Here is a 23,524-nt window from a genome sequence, read left to right as displayed (position 1 = left end):
CTTAAAGTCACCTCTTATTGCTGCAGCTTGTCTGTTTGCAGTCCCTTTGGTGTTGGTGTCTCTTTCCACTGTTTAGCTCAGTGGAATTTACTTTCATTTAATCATTCATTTGCAGCATGTCAGTGGAAAATCGGAGGTACCTGCCATTGAATTGGAAACAATTCACAGGGACAGTCAGCTCTTAGTATGTTTTTATTTGCTGAAAGGAGTCACCAAGGGGCTCTCAAAATAAATATGCCATTAATAATGATCTGCTGTCTGATCTGAAAGTCTAACTGGATCAGTAGCCTAGAAGGAAGAGGCACTTAAAATGGTATTTTCTTTAAAAACTACTGTGGTTAGTGAAGTAATTCAGGACTCAAATAGCAAGAATACAGCATGCACTGGATCAAGCATGGTCTGAGCTCTGAGATTACCTTCTGGGGCCCTGGCTAAGTTCCTCATCTGAGACCATGCACTGACCAAAATGTCCCCATCCCTATGTACAGGATGACATTCATCTTTTAAGAAATTAGCATTATACATTTTTTTTCCTGAGGCTGCTGTGCTTCCTTCAGGGAAACTTCTTTTAACTGGACAGGGATTTGCTACATCATATGGAAGCTGTTAAAATTAATTTTAAAAAAATTTAAAAAATGGTCCTCTCCAAACAGTTCTGGGCTTTTCTGGTGGTAACTGTTAAGTTCAGAGAAACTCAAAAGAGTCTTTGGCCATATCACTCATGAGGGGGCAGACTGTCTTGGGAGATTTTTTTCACAGGATCTCAAACTTGAAAAGCTGTTGCCCTACCAATGGAAATAAGATCTCAACAGCTGCAGAACTAGTGCTGTAATATAATTCTGCAACCTGATCCTTTAGCTGAGAACTGTGGTGTTTCATGGTACCATTTGGTTTGTGTCACACTGCCCAAATAATTGCCTTCCAAACAGAGCCAGGGCTTGTTCAGTGTTTCATTTACACTGTCCATGCTTGCCTCAATTACACAGTCATTGCTTACTAGGTTAAATCAATATCCAGTTTTCAGATATATCCAGATTTCTAGCAATCCTGTTTTGTCTATAATTGAGAGTTCAGGTCTATCTAGTACCAGACCAGATTACCACCCAACACTGTTTGTGGGATTTTCCTTGGGAAGTTTAAGATGTTCCCTGTCATCTCAAGCTTTACTTTCTCACTTGCCAAAATCTTCATGGCTGAAAATATTTTCTACTTTAAAAATATAAAACCTGGTATGCTCTTCATTATTTATAGCTCTTGTCAGTAACATGCATTACCCTCCAGGGTTAATGGCTCTGCAAGTGTGTGCTATCAGAACAGCACCATTTCTGCACTGTGTAAAAGTTACATTTTGAAAAATTGAGCACAATCCTTTAAAGACCTGTATGCACATATTGTAAAGCATTTGTGGAATTTCCCAGACATGTCTGTTCTAGGGAGGGAAATGCTGTTCCCCTAAAACATTCTAAGGAAAAGCCAAACCACCCTGCAGTTTTTCCTTTCTGTCTGCCTGTTTTCTCCCCTTATGAGATTTATCTGCCTCTAACATTAAGCAAAACCCATTCTTCCTACCAAAGGACTGAATCTCCCTGCAGTGTTTAGGTTTCTTTATCCTGTTATTGGGCTGCAGTTTGTTCACACCCACAAAAACAGCGTACATGGGGCTGGATTTGGTTACCTGCTTTGCAAATCCAGTGTGTGCTGTTTCATGAACATGAAGAAGGGGAAGAGTATTGTTTTTTCAGCTGGTTCCACTTGCTGTGTAGCCATGTAAGTAGATTAGCTGATATCAGTGTTAAGGACAGAGTAGTTAAAACAATAACTTAATGAACATATCCTTTTTATGAGACTTTTTCCTTGTAAAAGCTACTGAATTCTGACTCATTTTTCTGACTCATAGTGAATTGCTGGCTCCTGTTGTAGAATATCCTCTTAGAAAAGTCTCTGAGTGTAGTATGCTGTTCAAAGGGACAGAGCTTTCCAACTGCTGCATACAAAACTGAGAAGGGGACCTGAAAAGGACTGAAAATGACAGGGTGAAGTACAAAAATAGAAAGTAAGGAACCGAGAGGAAAAGAGAGACTGAGTAACAATAGAGGGTCAGCAGTAAATCCGGTTTGCCTTTCTAGCTCAGGAAGGTGTCTTGGAATCTGTGTTTCAGGGCACCCACTGGGTGGTCACCAGAGCTCTTTGAGTGTGTGAAATGAAATGGAAAACAATAGCTCAGCAGCAATTGCTTTTTTCCCTCTGATGAGGTGTTCCTTGAATTGCCAGCATGACTCCTGCTTGATTTAGCAGTGAATGCAGGCAGGCATTTCCTGAAGCAACAGCACTGTTAGAAATGCAAAGGGAGAGGGAAAGGGAATAGGATACAGGAGAGTGTCCCACTAAACTGTCTGTGCAACAAAAGGGAGGATGAAATGTAGCACAGCTGCACAGGGGTCATCTACCCAGTCTGAAAACCCTCATCTCATTCTACAAATAGGTGATAGGAGCCAACAAGATCTCTTTGAAAGAGATCTACCTTTTTGGAATGCTTAGTAGTTAAAGCCAGCTTTGTTATCTTACTGACTTGTCTTCTTTTTATTTAAACTCATCTAATAAACTCTCAACTACCTCAATTCTCATGGGGAATTTTTGCCAGTAAATGTAGATATTGTTTGTGTTCTAGCCCAATCTGACAGTCTCTGTGTATGTATATATCTGCTTACTCATCTGTTCCATTATCTCCAAATAACCAAGAAATTATTCCTTTCAGAAAGGGTATCCTCTCTGAGCCTTTCAAAGGTACAAATACAGTGTATGGCTCCAAGAGTACTGCACTGACTTGGCAGAAACTATTCAAGAATCACTGCTGCCCCTCCTCCTCCCTGATTACAGCCCTTAGGAAAGAAATGTGATGACTCCTCATTTTTTTGTTATTCAGCACATATTTGTGATCTTTTCTTTCATTAAACTTTGTATTTCCTCTTTGCCTCACCTTCTTCCTTCATTAGGATGGATGTTAGAGAGCACCTCATGCAAATGGACGGGGAGACCCAAAAGGACATTACTGTGACAGATTACTTAGTTATTACCTAAACAGTATTTAGTCTCATCTCATGCCTTTATATTTAGTCACTTGTGCTGGTTTTTATCCAGTGTCCAATTGCTCATTTTAGTTCTCTCATTAGTTTTTAGAACAAAAAAATCTTGTACATTGCTGAGATCAGTCTTAAACCCTCCCACTGTTCAGGGCATTCACCACCTTACCAACACACATGTTATGTGTACTATTTTCTAGTCTGTTAAAAAATCTTTTCCTATTGTACTTTCAGCTTGGGTACAATCTGAAACAAAGTTAATTGTAGTTCTACATTTACATTTTAAGTTAACTGAGCTCTTTAGTTTCTGCTTCTGCCCTGGATATGTTCAATTCCATTTCCAGGCTCTATTCCTGTTAACTGTTTATCAGTGTGCAGTGTCTGTGCTTTCACTGTCACCTCAGACTCTCAGTTTGGTGCCTACAGCAGAGTGAGGTCTTACCCCACTTTGCTCATTATAAAGCACTAACATTATGTCTTTCCTTTTTCTTCCTCTGAGTTAGACCCCTCTGTTTGACTCAAACTTCCTTGCAAGGTCACAAAGTGAAGTTTCACAGCAGTTTAAGAGCTCCTGCATCCTGCCTGCCCATGTTGTGAGGTCAGGCCAGACCTAAGACCTTTTGGTTCAGGAAAAGGATGGCAGTTTGCCTTTCCTTCACAATCTGAACTCCTGTGTAGCAACAGGTGTTAAAACTGAAATTCTCAATTTCTTATTGTGACATGAGTTAGATTTCAGTAACTCTATTGAGAAAAACCTTGGTCTTAAAATTTAGCTCCCCCTCCCAGCCTGTCTTTGAAGTGGGCTTTGTTTACAGCAAGCCAGTGTTGAGTGGAGTTTTTACCAGTGGAGTTCATTGCAATCTGCCAGAGGCCATTTCTGTGCCATTCACAGCAAGGCTGTGAATACATTTTGCAGAGAGAAAGAAGGAAAAAATCTCCAACCTTGTGAGAGAGGCAGGAGAAAAGGGGATTGCTCTTCCCATCACCAATGCTCAGGCTTTAGGACAGATGTCAGTAATGGCTTCAGAGTGTGAAATGACCCACACAGCATCCAGGTATGAAGTCAGGACTGCTGTAATGAACTAAAAGTGCAGGTTCTAAAGAATGTAATCAGCTCTTCAGGAATCTGGGCAGGATGCCATGGATAATAGCTTTCCTTTTAGGAGGGACACTGTAATGATGATATGGATGTCTTAAATAGTTGTGGTCATTAATAACCCCAGGTAGACAAGAAATCTCTTTTAATATTATCCAAACATCAGCATTTTACCCCTAGAGTCTCATGTGCTATTGGCTTCTGGGAATATCCACTATCTATAGCTGCAGAATAACTGCTTTAATGATGTCTTTGTTTAGTTTCTTCCTAATGGAATTCCCACCCAATGGAACTCTTCTCTTTCTCCAAACTGCTGCCCAATCCACACTGTTAAAGCAGACAAGATTATCTCTATAGGGAAACTAGTTCCATATGTCTGAAAAGGGACATTACCATGTCACTTTCTGAAAAGGGACATTACCACATCACCCTCTGAAAATCTGAAGCTCCTCTTCCATGGCACAAGCTGTGGGAGTTAAGATTTTATAAAATTGATAAGTATTTGGGTGCATGGTTATTCTCAACTGATCAGACAAGAAAATCAGGAGAAAACAGGACAGCCTAAAAATAATTTAGGGGTTCAAGAACATAATGGAATTCAAGTAGATGTTAAATTTTTAAAACTTGCCTTACATGTCAACATTTTGAAATGTCAACAGTATAACAAAAATAAAGTAGATGTAAACAGTGAAATGTATTATGTTGCTTGGATCTTGGCAGTCACTTCCAATGAAATAATAGCAGGAAATTATAGAGGAAAAAAATGGTGAAATCATTCTGTAGTCATTGGGTATTCATGTGAGTCTTCTGTGTCGAGATAACACTTGGGTTTATTTGTATTATAGAATGAAAGATTGCTGTTATAATTGGAAACTGTTAAAGGTTTTGTAGCTCAGGCTAAAGGTTATCCAGGCTGCTGCAGCAGATATCCTAATTCTAACAAAAGATATACAATAAGGACAGAACGTTATAACTGAAAGAGTAATCTAAAAATATACATAGTGCAAGAATTCTGCCGTGCTAGGCGCTTGTTAGAGGTGATAAGAAATGGTGATTGTTGGTTTTTGTCCCAATTCTTCAAATACGTGAAGGTATATTGAAAGTGAATCCTACCATTTTGAGATTTCACATATGTTCTTGTCAAGCAGTGCCTATTTTTCTTTCCTGAGTGATCTTTTGTGCCCAAGCCTAAATTCTCTTAAGGTTTAACCTTCTGTGGAAGTGTTCTGATAACAAACACAGTTAATGCTAATGAGTTATGTATGAGTGTAATGGAGGGGAATCAGTTCAGTGCAGAATGTGTTTGAGGGTGGGAACAGAGCCCAGAGGTACCCACATATGGTTAAATTAATGGTCACAGTACCTGGCATGGGATCAGGAGGAATGTCACTCTGAGCTCTGTCAGCTAACCTGCTTTGTTGAAACTTTAGGAATATACACAGCTGAAACCCAATGCATTTAACATTGAAACCCAATGCATCTAACATTGCAAACCCATGCATTTAACATTGCAAGCTATTTTTGCTACCAGATTAAAATTGTTGTTGTGGGATCTGTGTGCATCTCCTAGCTTTTAGTGCATTTGTTCAACCCATAAAAATCTTCTGCTTATCTTAAAAAAGCCCAAAATGTTCCACAGCTGGTGCTAAAGACCTAGAATGTGCACATGTGTAACTTACCTCCTTGCAGGACATAGCCAGCAATGAGAGATGCACAGGATGATACAACTGGCACAGAGTTCACAGCTTGCTCACTGGATCAGAGTCATTTTGAGAGGGTTATCTGTTGTTTGCCTGGAAAAATCAGCTATTTTAAACATTTACTTTTGTTCTCCGCTGTAAATAAACATGAGCAGGCTTAATCTCATCTGTTTTGTTTGTACACCAGAGCACCTCCCTGGGCCATGCAAACTCTGCCTGGCTGGTGCAGCCTGGAGGATCCACTAGAAGGGAACATCCCTGGATTTGGAGCTGAGGTGTAGTAAGGAATGGATTCACTGCTATTGCTGTACATAAGAGCACTGAGGTACTTCATCATGCCTGAACTAAGGCTATTTTTTTTCCAAAAGGAGTAACTTGTGTGGATGTCCTATCAACTGGGCTTCAGGAACACCTTGTACCTGCTCTGAATACCCTGCCAGCTGCTGCCAGGGCTTTAGTCAATGTGAGTAGCTTTTACCATTCAAGATGCTCTAATGAGGATCAGAGTAAAGGATGCAGCTTATTTTATTTTCTGCCTGATTTTCTAGATGGTCGAAGTCCTTTTGTACTGGGTATTGGAGGTGGTCTTGTTGTTTACTCTCCATTATTAATGTAATGAGATTTGTGTGTCGTGTTGAAAAGGCTGTGGCTCATGGAGTGAGGTGTTTCCCTTTTTATTTTTCTTTTGTAGACCAAACCAGCTGGATAGTAGTCTCAAGGTTCATTCTTCTTTTGCTTTAATCAGTGCTGTATGTACAGTACCCCATGCTGGATGATTCTATTGTTCTTAAATCAAAAAGCTAATGCCAGTAGTTCAGTTAATGCACCAGTTAATTCGTGTCAGGATGGTTCACATCCAGACTCATTCATATATTCATTTTCCTGTACCACTTTCAAAACACACACTGATGCTGATGAGTATTTTCACATTTTAAGTGGTAAAGTTTGTGTGATTTGATCCCCCCTAATTCTGAGCTTATTTGGGTACAACAACCAGCAACCCAAACCACAGGTGGAGTTTCTGAGAGGCAAAGCTCTCCCTCAGGGCAGCAGATGAGTGGCCAGGGAGCAGCATGAGGAGAAGACTGGCAGGAGCCCTGGGAGATGCCTTCAGCACAACATTTGTGTTTCCATGCTGAGTCCTACTGCTCCTTACCTTTCTCTGTCTGATTTTGGGTTGAATCCACACGGTGAGATTTGGAAGGAGGGGGAAGCTCAGTGTTGTAACAAAATCCCAAAATGGCACAGACAAAGGACACTGCTGAATTGATTCATGATGTCTCAATCTGTGCTTAAGAAAAAGGTGAAGCAAGTCTTGTGTATCCAAGCAACTGTAAAGCCTTCACTGTTGCCATAGGAGGTTTTATCAGTGATGCAATCATTGAAATTCTCCTTTTCTTCTAATTGAGGGTAGTAGTATGTAGAAGAAGGAGGTTTCTAAACAGACCCTATGGCTGCAGAGACAGCAAGGAACAGTCTGGAGCAGTGACACACACGGACACAAACCAAGGTCTGATCAAAATAAAAATGGTAGAAGTCAGTCGTGTCCAAAATATAAATATTAGAAACTCCTGAGGCTTTGCTTGTGGAATGATTTGTCTTTTCACAATCAGGCTACAAGTAAAACAAATGCAGTATTTGACCTGAAAAGAGAATTCACCTTCTCTCACCCAATTAATTCAATACAGCAGGAATATTTGTTATGTCTTAGCAAGCAGACTTACAAAAGAAAATCCTCAAACATGTGTGCTTAATTAATGATTTTCTTCTTCGGTGCACACACAAAAGGGGTGCATTGTGGGTACCATCTGATGCTGAATACTGCCTTAATATATTGTTCAATATATGTATGAATATGGCACTTACATGTGGCATATGGCTCCTGACAGGCAGGACTATCTTTTAGCATTACAGATATATGGATGAGTTGGAGGAGACTGCTTTTGGGGTTTAAAGATGGCCAAGGAAAAAGAACAAATTCCTTGCATAATATTTGATCACAGAATAGATTTTAAATAAAAATCTGAAATTGCACTGCTTTCTCACTTCAAGAGTAAAATGTTTTGTATGTTTCAAAGAGCAGATGCCCAACAAACATCTTTGTACAGGAAAAGGAAATATTTCCTTAAACATCCTGCAGCAAATGTGACTGATTGAGCTTCCTTTTTCCCCTGCCTGGTGCATTTCCCTTCTTTGCACAGACAGGATCTAACCAGATTTGCAGGGTATGAACTGCAGGTTACTTTCAAATTCATAACTATGAAATGGTTCGTTTAGCAGGACAAAGGCCAAGCTGACAGACACCCTCTTTCCAGCTCAGCATGTGCATAGCAATGGGAGGGTGGCAAGGAGCTTTTGTTAATCTCAACCGAGCTGGCAAGTATGCTGCAAAATGAAGGCTTTGAAGATGTTTTTTCTTCATTTTTAAAGTAACAGTTTGTTAGAACAAAGCTTGAAAATCTTGAAAGAAAAAAAAAATCTACAAAATATTGAATGTCCTCCCTGGCAGTCATAGGACTTAAGCAAATTTCTCCACTAGCAATTAGTCTGTATAAATTACTTAACAAGTTTTTATTAGTTTTGGGTTGTGGTTTTTTTGGGGGTTTTTTTAGGTTCTGTTCTGCTGCATCTGTAAAAATGTTTTTCCCCAGCTTGAATGCACTTTTGGAAAAAAAGAAATGGTTGGCAGAAACAATTAGGGTATCAGGTCAGGTTGGGGGTGATCCAAGCAGCAGGATTTTTTTTCCTTTTAGTTTAAATGTGTAAAAATTGAAAGCTTTAAAAGCTTCATGCTTAGAGCTGTTCCCAAAATAGCTGGGACTCACACTCCACTTCCTAATGTGCTCACATCACAAGACCAGCTGCTGCTACTTGCTCTCTTTTGTCTGAGGCTTCAGTGGAGAGCCGAGGTGCTGCCTGCTCTGCTCTGCAAGGGAGCAGCCCTTCCTTCGTCCACAGGGGTGACCCAGCTCTCCTCCCCAGAGCCAGCCCAGGTGATTTCCCTCTGGGCACCAATATCACATCCCACCTTCCTGAGCCCAAACAATCCAGTGGCTTTCACAAAACACAGTGACTCTGTTCAGGGATTGGTTTACATGTTTTTATTTTTATGCGAAATCATAAATACAAAATAAAAATAGTAAACAAGTGCTATAGATTTATCTTTTCATTGGGATGAGGTTCAGACCTGATCCTGAGCACTTCCAAGGTTTTAAATTCAGGACTAGATCTTTGTTCTTAGAAAACAAATCATAGCAGAAACCAGCTTAGACTTTTACCCTGAAGCCAGTGACATCAGTAACAGCATTCTCTCAGGTTATCTTTTAAAGCACAGCAACAACTAAGGACACAGAAGGATGAGATTAAATATAAAAATATTTTTTTAAATGGGCTCCACTTCCTGCAAGTATTGTTGGGTGCTGCCCCACTGATCTCGGGCACAAGTTACAGTTTTGGTAGGATGATGCTGTGTTTAGTAGCACATGCACAGTTAGCACTGGCTTCTTCCAAGAGATCTTTCTGTCTAAGTTTTTCAGATTTTGGTTATAAGAGGATCCAGCCCTGCCTTGATTCAAGAAATTTGGCTTATTAGAATTCCCTTCTAAGGCATTGGTTTCCCCTCCTCTCCCAAAGACACCAGTTTTGATTTGAAATGCTACTGATGGATTGTCCAGGAACGTTTCATCTTTTGGTCAGACCCCAAACTCTGCAGCACTTCTGAAGGCTCTACTGTTCAGAGACAATGCAGACATTTTTGTCAGTGGGTTTTACTTCTTCAACTTGAGACAAAAGAGAGCAAGGTCCAGGATTTGGGCTAATATCTGTGGGCTCATTTGCTAGACACCAGAGAGTTGAGTGAGGGTGAGTGACAAATACAGCAGGATGTTACACTTTGAAACAAAGTAGTCGTGAAATAAAGGCACCAAACCATATAACAAGCCAACTTTGGTAGATTTCTTGCAAAATATATGCCTTTAAATACATTTACAGTTTACAAGGTTACACTGTTTTCAAAAAGTTGCAATGATGAAATATAGAATGTTTCACTCTTGTACCAAAACTACATATCACATCATAAAAACAATATTACAGCTTTTATGTAAATGGAGATGGTATTAGAACTGCACCTCTTTATAGAGCAGAAGTAGTTGTAGACATATTGCTCTGCTTTTGTATTCTCTGATGAGCTCAGACCCCGCTATTTATGTGTTTAAAAAACAAAAGCAGTTATCTTCAAAAAGGTGCTCAATATTCAACATCAAAATTTGCAGGGGCAAGGCTTTAACCTCTCATTCCAGTTTATGAATTGCTGATACCTCCAGGGTTTTAAGTTTGCTAAGCAAGGCAGGAACAGGGTCAATGTAAATCTGTCAGACTCACAGTTATGGTTTGTCAATAAGTTTGGTGTTACCAGAAAGCTGTAAGAGTTAATGCTCAGGTCAGGTGTGCACTGTATTGCTACATGATTGTGAGGACCCGTGAGGTTGTAGGGTTGATCTCTGAAGAGTATAAACAGCACATTTCCTCCCTAACTCTTGGCAGAAATCTCCTTATGGCAATGTAGATGCTGCCACAGTCAGTAGCATAATCCTGTGTGGATTTACAAATAATTAGATTGAAGGAATATCACACCATCCCGTTAAGCCCCTCCCTTAACAAAGTTTGTCTCTGCAGTGTAAAATGAAAAAGTGTAAGCTAATATCTCAGACTGTGGTGAAATTCAGGAGGTGTTGACCTCACAGAGTTATGTTGCCCAAACCATCTTCCTTCCAGTCTGCAGCGTGTTACTAGGGCAATGCAGAGGAGCTGAGAGCTGTGAGAGTCATGACTTCACAGTTGATCACCTGGTGTAAAGTCTCAGTCAAGATATTTTTGGTAAAATTCTTCTAGCAATTTTTTGCTTCATTTGGTAAATGAAGGAAAGCACGTGTTAAAACCATGGTGGGGAGCCAACCAAGCTCACGTCCAACTGAACACACATTTCAAAACTGGCAGCAAGCAGAGCTTGGCAAGAAGACCACAAAGACATCATTCCCCCCAACCATCAGTATCTGGGGTGATTTTTATGTTTCCGATCTCCTGTAGTGCAGATGAGAGGAGCAGAGACCCTGCTGGAGCCAGGACATACAGTGATATCCTAGATTTCTTAATCTAGTCCTTGAATAATTCTGGCAATGAGTTCATATTCAAGTAAAAACAGAGCATAAGCTGAAGAAGAGATGAAGAACCTCAGGAGACAACCTACAATCTGATTTGTACTCCACTAAAGGACAGCAACTACCTGAAATCTCTTTCAAGGTTTCAAATACACACAGACCAATACACTTCACTGAGGAACTGAAACAACTGAAGAAAGTCAAATAACTCTCTCCAAAGAGTTACTGCCTGTGGGATTAAGGACCGAGGTTAGTGTCATGCTTTGGACAGGATCCCTATTTTAATTGCCCGAATAGGTCAAACCCCCCCTTATCAGTCCGAGCGGGAACTGCCAGATGCAGCCTTTGGGGAGAGATGCCGCAGATGCGAAGCTGCTCCTCGGCTCTGGTGCGCACCCGATGCCCGGTCCCGGCGGCCAAGCTGTGCCCCGAGGCACCGGCAGCCACAACGGGGGCAGAGTACTCACAAGTGTCACGGTAACACCGGGGAACGGCCGGGGCCTGCGGCGGGAGCCGGCGGGCAGGCGGCGGCGGCGAAGCCCGGACGGGGCGTCCCGGTAAACGCCGCCGTGACTCGCCGGGGCTCCTCGGTTCCCGACGCTGGTTCGCGGAGGGCTTTGCTCGGCCGGCAGCGCGGTCCGTCAGTACCGGGAGCCGGCGGCGCCGAGCGGAGCGGCCGGACCCGCCGGGGAGCCGGGCTGGAGGGCAGCGGGGCGCTGCCCTGCCTAGGGCCGCCGCTTCACGGGGGTCCCCGCTAAGAAAAGCCTCCAGGCAGGGGAGCGCTGGAGCTCCCCGCAGACGCTCCCGGGCCGCAGCCGTCTGTCCGTGCCCCGCGGGGCCTCGGAGCGGGCCAGCCCCGCTCAGACGTAATTCTTCTTGTCGTACTCGCCGTTGGACGTGGGTCGCCGCGGCGCCGAGTACTTGACGGGGAAGGAGGTCTCGTCGCGCTGGGAGCAGGAGCAGCAGCAGATGAGGCAGCCCCCGAAGAGCAGCAGGGCCGTGGCCGCCCAGCCGATGTAGAGCGCGGCTCCCATCTCCCGCTTCTTGGACGACGGCACGCTGGGGTCGTAGAAGTCGCTGATGACGATGTTGGCGAACCAGCAGAGCGGGATGAGGACCAGGACCCCGCAGAGGATGTAGATGGCCCCGCCGGCGATCACGATGCGGGACTTCATCTTGCCGGGCCGTATGCAGTTGGTGCACTGTGCGCCCACCACGGTCACCAGCAGCGCCACCAGCCCCAGCAGCGCCACGATGACGGTGAGCGCCCGGCCCGCCTGCACCTCGGCCGGCAGCGCCAGGATGGAGTCGTACACCTTGCACTGCATCTGCCCCGTGCTCTGCACCGCGCAGCTCATCCACAGCCCTTCCCAGATGGTCTGCGCCACCACGATGTTCCCGCCGATGAAGGCCGACACCTGCCACATGGGCAACCCGCAGGCCACGATCACCCCCACCCAGCCCAGGATGCCCAGTCCAAGCCCCAAAATTTCCACCGCCGCCGAAGTCATGCTGCTGCCACCGCTGTCCCACGGGCTCCGCAGGAAGGAAGGCGCGGCGGGTCTGCTCCGCTGCCCCGGGCGGCTGCCGAGCCGGCTCTGAGCGCCGTGGCCGCGGGCAGGGCTATTTGAGGAGCCGCGGGGCGCCCGCCCTCCTCCCCCGGCCCGCCCGGCCCGGCCCTGCCGGGCAGCAGCACCGCCCGCCGCGGGCCGGGGCCGGGGGCGGGTGTCCGGCCCTCCCTCCCGCTCGGGGGTCCCCACCGGAGCCGGGAAACTTCGCTCTGCTCTCCCCGGCACCCTGCTCCGGGAGGAGCTCGCAGGGACGCTGCCCGTTCCCAGTTAGGCATGGGGCGGGAGGCATCTCGTCTCGGATTTCGGCTGCTTAAATTCCTTTTAGTGCCGTTATCTGTGAATTTCCTATTTACTGATAAAGTCCGCAGCCAGACCTTCAGAGAGGTCTTGCCAATACAGGCACCCAGCAGTGTGAAAGTCCTGGTTATCGGAGTCTAATTGATCATTTTTCGGAAGACTAAGCACTGATGGACAGGCACAGCTCTCTCCTGCACACTGTGTCAGGCAAATGTAAAAAAAACAGCATCAAACGCTTAGGAACCACCCAAAAACTAGAAGAGCCTTGGATATGGGATCTGCGTGTCACCTGTCAGTACCAGTAGACAGATTTTTAGATAGTTCCATGAAAAATAACTGCTCTTAGCTTACACCAAGCATGAAACTGTTTGCTCTGATTCTGGAACCAAGAGCAAGGTATACAATTTAAACATGTTTTCACAAAGATTTCAAACTTGACTTTATTGTTTTAATTGTTCCAGAACATTTTAATCTTTATGGTAGGTTAAGGAGTTAAATGCCTATGTCAAAACCACTCTATTTGCAAGAGGTTTTATCATCAAGCCAGGCAAATGTAATTGCTACAGTCTCTTCATGGACCACTGGTGTCCTGGATTGTTATTGAAAGTAGCCTTGTTTCAGCCCCTGCAGCCAGCAGCAGGTCTCAGCCCCCCAAGGCTGGCAGATGCAGGGAGTGTTTGTGGTGTGAATGCTGCAGTTACAGCAGCTGGAGAAAGAGGACAGAACTCATCAGCTGCCTCACAGAACTCACAAGGAGCTGTGCCCCAGTGGCTTTGCACTGGGCGTCTTGAGAAAGGCTTTTTGATTCCAATAGGTTTAAATGTTTTAGACAATATTGAAAGTTATATTCACAGTGATTTTTGAATTGGTTTGACTAGATTTACTCTCAGTTAGCCAAAGTGTCCTTCCAGTGCAGAGGAGACCACAGAGCTGAAAAGAACACATTTCCTGCCCCCGGATAAAAGGTTTTCTCTGTTGTACAAAAATGCACAGCACATCTTGTGGCATGCAGATGTTTGTGATCCAAATCTCAAGACTGATATGAATGCAGCATGAATGGAAAAGTGCACATGTGAGGAAGAAGCAGCAGAAGAAAGACTAAGCAAAGGTTAAAGGAATCACATGGATTGACAGCTGAGGATGTGACTGCTGAAGTAAGAAGCAGCAATGTCCTGTGCACATCCTGACAGGTGACTTCAGCAGAGGACCCCAGTGCAGTAACAGGAGGATGACAACAAGGTCACAGCACACTGAATAAGGCCTTTCACTTCCTTTTTTTAATAACCAGAAGATGAACTTTAGCCACAAGACACCCAAAAAAAGAAATATGAGAATATCAGGAGCTTGTGGACCATCATGGAGTTGGACATGCTGACACATGATGGCTGCAGCCTTTTGATTATCTCTGCCTGAGGAGCTGTAAACAATTCTAGCATGGAAAATGTCTTCCTAACAAAGACTGCCTGGTAAACAGAGCTCAGAGGATTTATCTCCTCTTCCAGTTGTATATAAAATACATACAGTTTACTTCAATTATTCAAAACTGCAAATTCCAGTGTGCAAGTCCAGGAGGAATGTGTGACTGGGGCTGTGCAGTTTGTCAAACTAGGGCTGCTTACAATCACTCAGAAGAGTCCCTGGTGTCAGGGGGAGGAGAATGTGCAAAAAACCCATCCACAGAGACAGAGATATCTCAGAGGTGAACAGGAAGAAACCCAGATCACAGGCTGAAACTGAATAACATCTGTATTTATGATGATAATAATGATTATATAGAAAACAGCACAGAAGAACAATTAAGAAAGGGGGGAGAAATGCCAGTTATCTTAGCCCATAAGCACAGGAAAGCCCCACCCTTGCCACTTGCCCGGGAGCACGGAACTCTGAGTTTCCTTTGATACATGGCCTGTGTGTGCTCCTGTGCTGGCTGGGAGGCACTCATGGGGCCAGAGCAGCTGCCTGGGTCTTTGGGCTGAGAAGGGAAACCAGCCCATGGCTTGTTTTACCTCTGCAAGCCTCACCCCACCTTCCTTTGCTACCTGTAACCCAGCAACAGACTCCTACAAATCACTTAATCCAAGGCAATTATTTCTCTGGGGAAATACATGCTTCATAATCACAGGGCAACAGAACCTTTCTGCTTCGAGGCATTTCCATTCCTGGTATTTCACTTTTCTCTGTTTCTTTTCATTACCCCAGATATTAGCTTTTATCCTGGTTACTAGCAACAACCTCCATTTTTAATTACTTTATTCCTTGATCCTAAAAGTTTGTTGCACAGGCTACCTCTAATGAGATTACTGGTGCAAGGTGCTCACAGGCTTGCTTACTTGACTTACTGCTACCTTGACTGACACAGCTGCTGGGGGGCCTGAGGACACCATCAATTCAGCATGTTGTGGTTTCTGATGGTGGTAATGTCAAAACACTGGAAATTAAACTCCCAGAAATGAAAAGGTTCTACTTTCTTAAAAGGAAATACAAATCAGCGTGATGTTTTATTTGGGGGGTTAAGTAAAGAAAATCCCTCCTTGTAAGTTAAACCCTTGCTGGAAAAGTCTGGATTCCTTTAAACTCAAAGGCACGATGCTCTTACAGCAAAGTAGTTCTTTAACAAATGACCATTCCTGTCATTACATCTATTTCTGCTTCAGCTATGTATGAATTAAATGATTCTAAGGGGATACATAGGGGGGCTTTACAGCCTGTGAAAATGGGAGGAAGTGGTATTCAAGCTGAGAACAATTGCACAGGAGCCATACTATGGCAAGAGGGGCTCTGGGATTAGAGGTGATTGTGTTTTTGCTCCTTTCCTGACAATCAGGACAAACACCAGGCACAGAGTTATGGGAGGGCTGCTGATGGGGGTCCAGGCTCTCACCAGCACTGCTTGTCCTGGTGCATGAGCCCTGTCCATGGCACAGACCTGCAGCCTTGCCAGGGCTCTGCTCAGCCCCAAGGCCTCCCACCAGCAATGTTTGGATAGATTTGCCTTTGGGGACCTGAAATGTAGTGTGCAGAGCACACTTGGTTTATAATTTGTGGAGTATCCCTTACCTAAGTGCTTCTGCTCTTTCTAATCCCTAAAATATTAAGTATCTGGAAGACAGAGGGGAAAATGACATTTGGGATCAATCTTATGCACAAACCTTGTATTGTTCATGTGAATAAGATGGAGTATGAGTCAAAAGATTAATTAAAAGCTCAATGATCTTGAGACAGCTTACCATAACTTTTGGATCAGACATAAGCAAAGGTGAAGAATTAGGAATCCTATTAGAGATAGATTTTGTGCCATATTTTGTATTCTAATTAGTACTGAAATAAAGGCAGGGAGATTTACAAACACAGGGGTTAGGCAAAGGTTGTTCTTTATTTAGAAAGCCTGAGGTTTCTCAGAGAAGATTATTTCTTTATGAATTTTCCTTTAAAATGCAATTCTTTTCCCAACAGAAGTGATTCCATACTGGGATAGGATTCCAGGAAGTTCTTGTGTATCAGCAGTGCCAATGTGTCTTTAGTGTGGCACATCAGAAGACTGGCACATAGGAAATGAGTTCTTGTCAAATGAGCAAGTTATTACAAAATGAAAGAGCTCAATTTCACCACTGGATTTGTTTAATTTCTTCTGGAAACAAGCTGAAGTGGTTAACACAAAATTCTCACTTCTTCTCTTAGATCCTCTTTTGAGCAAAAAGAGAGCCAAACCAGAATTTTGCAAGAAGAAGTAGTGTCTCAGTAACTGGTGCTAATGATGTAGAATCCGACACTTTTTTTAGTTCAAGTGTTGCTGCTGCCCCTCAGGATTGAGAAATGGACTGTTCCCTCTCAGTGGCGATGTGACTAGAGTCAGGTAAAAGAAAGGAAGGAAATGGATATATGTAGCTGGAAAAACACTGAAAGAAGTTATAAATGTGCTTCCAGCCTTCATATATTTACTGCTGCAGATCCCTTCCCTGACACTGTGGCCCTAGCCCTGTCTCAGTCTCTACTCTTTACACACACACACTCTGCCCAAATGCAGCCAGGACTGCACATGGTGGGAATGCTGAGACAGTGTTGTTACAGGTACTTTCCTCACTGAATGAGGAAAACAATAGTGGTAAACCATCATTAGAACTAAATTCAACATCCCCCCTCTTGAATTTCTTTGCACATGAACTTCTGGAGCAGCATTTGAATCTCCCCAGTGTTGGAATTGATCTTCATGTCTCTCTGTTAAAGCATGCCCTGCAGAGAACATTTCCAGTCACCACAGTCAGGACCAGCTGGCCTGCACTGATGAGCTGCTGTGCACACAACCCTTCAGCACCTTGTTTTTCTGGATTTAGCTTTGCAGAGAACACTATGCTGTCACTAGACAGCCATAACCCCGTGTTAATGGTGTTCCAGGGCAGTAAATATGGGCAATGAAGACTCTTTCCCAAAGTTTAGAATGTCAGTAGATGAGTTTGATCATCCCACTCATCAGAAGATCACACTGAATATGTGCTTAGGCCATGTCACTTCAAATAGCTCTCTTTAATGCTATGGACAGATCTTGAGAACATAACATATTAAAGCTTGGATAGGCAGGATGGGGGGAAGCTATAGGAAATACACATTGTTTCATGCCTAATGGTCCATTCTACATCATGTTTCCTTCAGGACAACTATAGTTTAATTTTGTCCTCTTCCAGAGTCAGCCTCCTTCCACAGATTGTGGTGCACCAGGATCCTGGTAGATCTCTTTCCCGTGAAATTCTTGGGAAATCAGATGAGATGTCAGTTTGTAAAGAGCAGCGTCAGCCAGGACAAATGCCATTGTTTTAAATATATATTGCAGATGTTGAAAGTAATTAGTAAACACATGACCACAAATTACTGAAAACTATTCAGGATTAGTAATGGGAAATATACTACATTTATCTCATGTCTCAAGAAATGTGCATTCTTGAGAAGATGTGGGAAGTTTGGGACCTCTTCTCAGCAGTGCAGCCCCTGCACATCTCAGCCAAGCTCTGCTTTCAGGAATAACACACATCTGCTTGGTCAGTCCTGACTTCCTTCTTAAAAGGGAACTTTGTTCCAGTAAGAGGAAAGGATGACTGATATTGGTAGAAAGATGCAAAATGTCTCTTATACTGGAGAATATTTGTAGGCTTTTCTTATTGCTTCTTCATTGCCATAAGTAGTATCTTGAAATGGAGGGCTCTTATATGCTGGTAAATGCAAAAGAAACACTTCTGTTCCTCTGGGGATACTACAAATCAAATATAATCTTCATTTCCTGTAGAGTGTCACTGAAAATGAGGCTTGGGTGTTTTTACAGCAAGGGAGAATTCTTATCTGTTGCAGATTTTCTTGTAAAGCAGCTTGTGTCTGTAAATCCCGGTGCATGCACAGATATTGGCTTCCTGTTCCTACCCTGCCTAGGCTCCAGCTCTGAGCTGTAGGTCTCAGAAGGGCTCATCAGTGACACCAGCTTTCCATGGACCTGACATCTCTGATTCCTGATGCAGCATGTCTGCAAAAATGAGGAAATTTGAGATGTTGGAGTGGTTCATCCTATTGGTGACTCCATAGATAAAGCCTTACACAAAAGAGTATTTTGATCAAATCAATGGGAACTTCACCCTTACATTTCTGTCTTTCAGCACACACAAATCTTACAAATAAACCCAGGGAATATCTAAATTACTTCATCTGACATTCCCACTAGTTACATTCAAAGTATTTTTTTTCTCCTAATTCTTTAAAAGAGGATGTCACCCACAGTGTGCAGCAGATTTATTTCTAAAAGGTTTGGATCTGGAGCCATGTACTGTAACTTGGCAAAGCATACACAAATACTTTGAATCAAACACAAACTGAAATCTTATGGAAATGAAAAGGATTTATGTATATGATTAAGTTGTTTAACCAGCCCTTGGGCAATTTTATCTCCAGAAAGATTTGTGAGAGTTCAAGGTGCTCAGTGTCTTACAGTAGCGAGTCAATATGTCCAAATTGCTTTTATAGTGCAGCCATTAATTACAGCAACCACACAAAATTTTAGTCTCAAACCTAAACATTCATCTATGTGAGGAAAAGACTTAACAGAAATAAAATTGAGTTAAAAGGGATCTCACAACTGAAAAATAAAAACTGTTTTATGCAGCATACCTTAAGGAAAGTAATGTCAAGGAATGTGGAGTTGGTTTATCTATTAAAACCCAATTTAGGTTTCAGTTTATGGTTGTATTTATTTAATATTTAATAAAATATTATTTTATTATAATCAATATCACCATTTTCTCTGGTAAGAACAGGAACAAAAGACACATAATGTCTTTTGCTGAATGTATGAGGTATTTCTGACTTACTAAGATGTGACTCTATACAAAGTTAAGATTTGAATTCAAGGAAGCACTTTTGTCCTTTTGATAATGTAAACCCTGATGTATCAGGAACTTTAAGCAAAAGCATTGGAACTTCCAAGGGAAAAATGAAACAGAATTCTTTCAAAAATAATAATTCTGGGAATGAGTGATTCACAGTCAGACTGCTGTTCACAGCATGAACATTTCTAAACTATTTAACCACTGTTCCTCAGTACAAGCACTTCTTCTGTTTGCACCTCTGCTACTATTGGTGTGAGAAATAAAAAATATGCAGCATGTGTTTGGGGGGCTGCATTTGCTGTAGGGTCTGCAGTGCAGCATTTCTCAGTCACACACCCCAAACAATTCCAGTTCTGTTGCCTGGCATTCCTGGGAACTGCACTTTCATAATGAGTCTCATAACAGGTTTCAAAGGTAACAAAAGTACATTTTCATCAAGTGACTAATGCACTGTAACACTCATTGTCACAGGATGCTCTTTAATGCCAGAAGTTGGGATGGGTTCAAAAAGCAAGAAGAAAAATTCATGGAAGAGAGAACCATCAAGATAAAACTTCTGGCTCAAGAAGCTGCTGAGCTGAGCTGCAGATTGCAGGAATCTGGGAGGATGCACAGGCATAGTGCTGCTGTTATCTTTTCCTAAGCATCTGCTCCTGGGCACTGCAGAGGCAGGGCACTGCCAGGACTGACCTCTGCCCTTACCCCAAGTGCCCTTCCTTTACAGCACTTTCTGGCTGTGGCTTCCCTGAACATTTTGTATGACCACTGGTCAGCGATCTGATTCAGCCATGACTTGGGAAAATTATTGCCTCAATATCAAAGGATTTAAAATTTCTGGAGACTCTTTCACCCCTTGCACTAAATCGTGCCAAAGGGAAGCACTAACACCCACCTGTCTCTGTGTTGATGGCAGTCTGTAGTTTGGCATTGTCTGTGCCAATTTCTTATAATTTCTTCAAATACTAAGCAGTTGATTGTGATAGCAGTGCATGTGTGCAAAATCTTGTGTCCATCACAGTGTTCTAATTTAGTGAAAGAAAAACTGCCACTGTTGTTTCTCTGATGATAGCACAAAACACCTATATGGAAATCCATGGAATAATTTAAAATAAAACCTTAATTTCTAAGGAAGACTGAAATGCCATCTTTTAACTCCTCCAGGAAGGAAGTGTGAATCAGAACTTTCAGTTATAACATTACATTTTGTCCTAGGAAATGGAACTTGCTTGTGCTTTCACTGGCTTTTATCTTGTTCTTACTCAGATTCCATCAATGCTCAGTTGATAATATGAGCACAATGTGAGTTGCAGATAATGCCAATCTGCCTTCTGCAGCATTTGTTTCACTCCCACATTCTCCTGTTGTGAGCTGCAACCCTGTTTGCTTAACGGATGGGAATACAGACATAGGAGAAATGTGTTTCTTGGTATTCAGAATTTTTAGTCAAAAGATTTACTTCTAGGTCACACACAGAAGCTGCCCTCTCAAAATGTGTGGATTGATGTCCAGGAACTTTCCTGAACACAGTTCCTGCAGCTGGAAGGTTGGTAAAAGCCTCCCCGGTACTTCTGCTAATACGTGTTTTAGTTTTGACAGTGTTGCATTTAGACTTTGGGCTATGTAACACTGTTTCCCCATGAGATCCGTGTCTGTAACCTAACTGTAGGTGTCATTTACACTCCAGGTTTGCCTGCTGGAGTCCCTGACAGCTCCGAGAGGAGCTTGCAGGAGGATCCCACTGGGCGCCTCAGCGGTGACAGCGACCGGGGTTCTCGCAGAACTAGAGGGAAAGCCGCGAGGGAGAGAACAGTGTAAGTAAAACAAGTACCGGGATTTTTTGTACAATGTTTGGGAGAGGAATTTGCTTTATGTGTGAATGAGCACCTGCAAACCAACCAGGCTGGTGCTAATGTAATGCTACATACTGCATTACAGTCAAACAGCACAAAGTTTAAGCTCGATTTCCCCCGGCTATCACACCAGCCATGATTACCACTGGGGAGTATCGCTAAACCCGCTGTAAGTGGAGCAATCCCAAAACTCAACGATGTTTGGGTGGAAAACAGAAACCAAACCATTCCGTGTAGATGTGGCACCTCGGAACATGGCTCGACGGTGCCTCCCGCCCGCGGCCGCCATGGCCGCGCCCGGCGGGGCGGGCGGGGGCCGCTCTGTCCCTCCTCTCGCTGCTCCCGGAGCCGCCTCTCGCTGCTGGCTCCGGCCGGGCGTGCACCATAAAGTGGCGCGGGGTAGGCGGGCGCTCCGCCGCGGTGGCTGCTGGGATGCGGGAGGGCTGTGGGGCGGAGCGGCGGATCGCGGCCTGGCGGCGGGAGCGGCCGCGGCCTCAGGTGAGCGGCGGGAAGGGGCTCCGGCCTCGGCCCCGGCGGCGGCGCCTCTGTCCCCACAGCGCTGCAGGGGCTCCCCGTGCACAGCACAGCCTCGACCCTGCCTTCCGCCGCCGTTGCGGGGGTTGTGCAGCCGGTGTGTGGGACGGGAGAAATGTAGCCGGGGCAGGAGCCCCGAGACGCCGCGGTGGGGCCGTTCCGCGCACACCTTGATTTGTTTTTAAAGCAAGGAGGGATTAATTTGAGATGCGGACAGGGCCGTGGGGCTGGGATAGCCGGAGATGCGAGGAGAGGATGGAGCAGGAAGTGCTGTCTCCACTCAGGCATTCCTCGGATGTTTCTAAACTTGCAGCGCCCACCGAGGGATCCCGGGAGCCGGGGGTGCGGCGGGGATGCACAGAGCGACCCGTGCCTGCTTTGGCAACAGACCCCACCCCTGCTGGACTTCTATTTGTCTTTAATTATTGTGCACGTATAGGTCAGAGACTTCATGGTATCGTGAGACTTAAGCATGTCTTGGAAATGATTTAAGTACAAATTTACCAGTTTGCTGTGCGTTGGCAGTATGTACACAATTATACTTCAGCTCTGTGGGTATGAGGCAGAGCTGCCTATTTCCTGATGAGTGATCGTGGCTAATATGTTTATCTTTTTAATTTAAAAAGCCCTTGTTTATCACAGTTATAGGTCCGTTTAACAGTGCTTTTTGACACAGTAACTCGGCAAAAATACTGTCAAACGCTGCTTGCATAGAAACAACATCATCCCTAAAACTGATCATTCACAAGAACGGTATCACTGCCTGCTTTGTGCATTTCAAGCGGCTGTTTTCATTGATAAAACAGTATGAAAGGAAGTTGTTTAGAGTCATGTGTTAGCATTGAAATGGAGCTTTAAATAAAATATTTAAGATTAGAGCTTTAGGTTCGTGTCTTGCTTTTTCTTGACCTTTTAAGAACAGTGCTCATACTTGGTTGAACTCCTGTTTAGTCCTTGCTCCTTTTGCTGTGCATATGTGTGCTGTTGAGTCAGAGGCATGTTCCAAATTTTGATGCATTCCCAGTAGTAATCCCTGTACAGTTTCCTTGGTTTAAACACAATACCAGAAGGAAGTCTGTAGAACTTATGAGCTCTGAACATCAGTTCCAAGCCATAGCGTGGTCTGTCTGGAAAAGTCACAGCTGGGTTGTTGCATTTTCGGTAAATTCCATGTTTGGTGGAAGTGATGCAGTCATTTTCCTGAATAAGAGTAAAGCAGAACTGTTATGGTGTAAAAGAGCATTCCTTCAATTGATAATACCTATTTCTAAAGAGAAAAAATGAAACCATCTGGGATTGTTCATCTGGAGGAGGTTTCCCACAGTGGAGGTGAGGACATGCCAGGAACAAACATGGCACACAGAACAGACTGTGCTGGATGCATTTGTTAGAACTCAGTGATTCACAGAATCATGCCATTTTTTTCTATTATTATTGATGTGACTCAGATTTGACATTTCTTCCTTGGGTTTTGTAGTTCTTTTAGTGAAAAACCACAAATAGTGCTTTTTTACTGATATATCTTGGTGTTTCTCTCTGCTTTAAATCTGAAAAGTGGCTTCAGAATGCTGATACTGTTGAGACCATTTCCAGCACTGGGAAACCTCTTTAAGTCTTTACTCCTGTCTGTGGCTATTAAATACTGCCAAAAAGTATCTGAGTTATACAGCCTCTGACAGAAGGAAGAAGCTTCATTTGAGCAATCAGGAGGGCTGTTCTGCTTGTCAAGATGGCTGTGAGGTCACTCAGAAGTGATTATTTGAAAATGTTGTCTGATATCCTTATATGGCCAGGCTCTTTGTACATGTTTGTAGTGCTTTCTTTGTGCTGGCTCCTATTGAGAAGCTCCCAGTCTGCCTGTTCCTCACAGTTTACTTC

At 43.7% G+C, this 23,524-nt stretch overlaps 2 protein-coding genes and 1 long non-coding RNA gene across 5 annotated transcripts in view; 1 reads left to right on the top strand and 2 right to left on the bottom strand.

The window, feature by feature from the left end:
* Positions 1–8,962: 8,962 nt before the first annotated feature.
* Positions 8,963–12,731, bottom strand: CLDN5 (claudin 5). The gene has a single exon (XM_071445408.1). The coding sequence runs from the start codon at positions 12,541–12,543 to the stop codon at positions 11,893–11,895; it is 651 nt and encodes a 216-aa protein (XP_071301509.1). The 5' UTR covers positions 12,544–12,731; the 3' UTR covers positions 8,963–11,892.
* A 4,671-nt stretch (positions 12,732–17,402) lies between these two features.
* Positions 17,403–21,488, bottom strand: LOC139598692 (uncharacterized). The gene is made up of 2 exons (XR_011681986.1): positions 21,359–21,488; positions 17,403–18,406 (listed from the first exon to the last, which is right to left on the bottom strand). It is a non-coding gene; the product is annotated as an uncharacterized lncRNA (long non-coding RNA).
* Positions 20,655–23,524, top strand: part of LOC139598689 (septin-2) — a 34,411-nt gene continuing 31,541 nt past the window's right edge. For 2 of the 3 annotated variants that reach the window (XM_071445404.1, XM_071445406.1), the window contains exon 1: positions 21,473–21,610. The gene's annotated coding sequence lies outside the window, so the exon portion shown is untranslated. Of the gene's footprint in view, positions 20,806–20,946; positions 21,074–21,472; positions 21,611–23,524 lie in introns of those variants that run through there. The other variant, XM_071445407.1, reaches the window with a different exon arrangement.

The sequence above is a fragment of the Agelaius tricolor genome, unplaced genomic scaffold (assembly GCF_023055355.1).
Source record: "Agelaius tricolor isolate 1412-34295 unplaced genomic scaffold, bAgeTri1.0.p SCAF_20, whole genome shotgun sequence".
Taxonomy (NCBI): Eukaryota; Metazoa; Chordata; class Aves; order Passeriformes; family Icteridae; genus Agelaius; species Agelaius tricolor.
Note: the sequence above shows the minus strand (reverse complement) of the source record. Positions and strands in the feature narration are given on the sequence as shown.

Excerpts from the sequence above, each read along its gene's own strand:
- CLDN5 (XM_071445408.1), bottom strand. The coding sequence starts at position 12,543 with ATGACTTCGGCGGCGGTGGAAATTTTGGGGCTTGGACTGGGCATCCTG.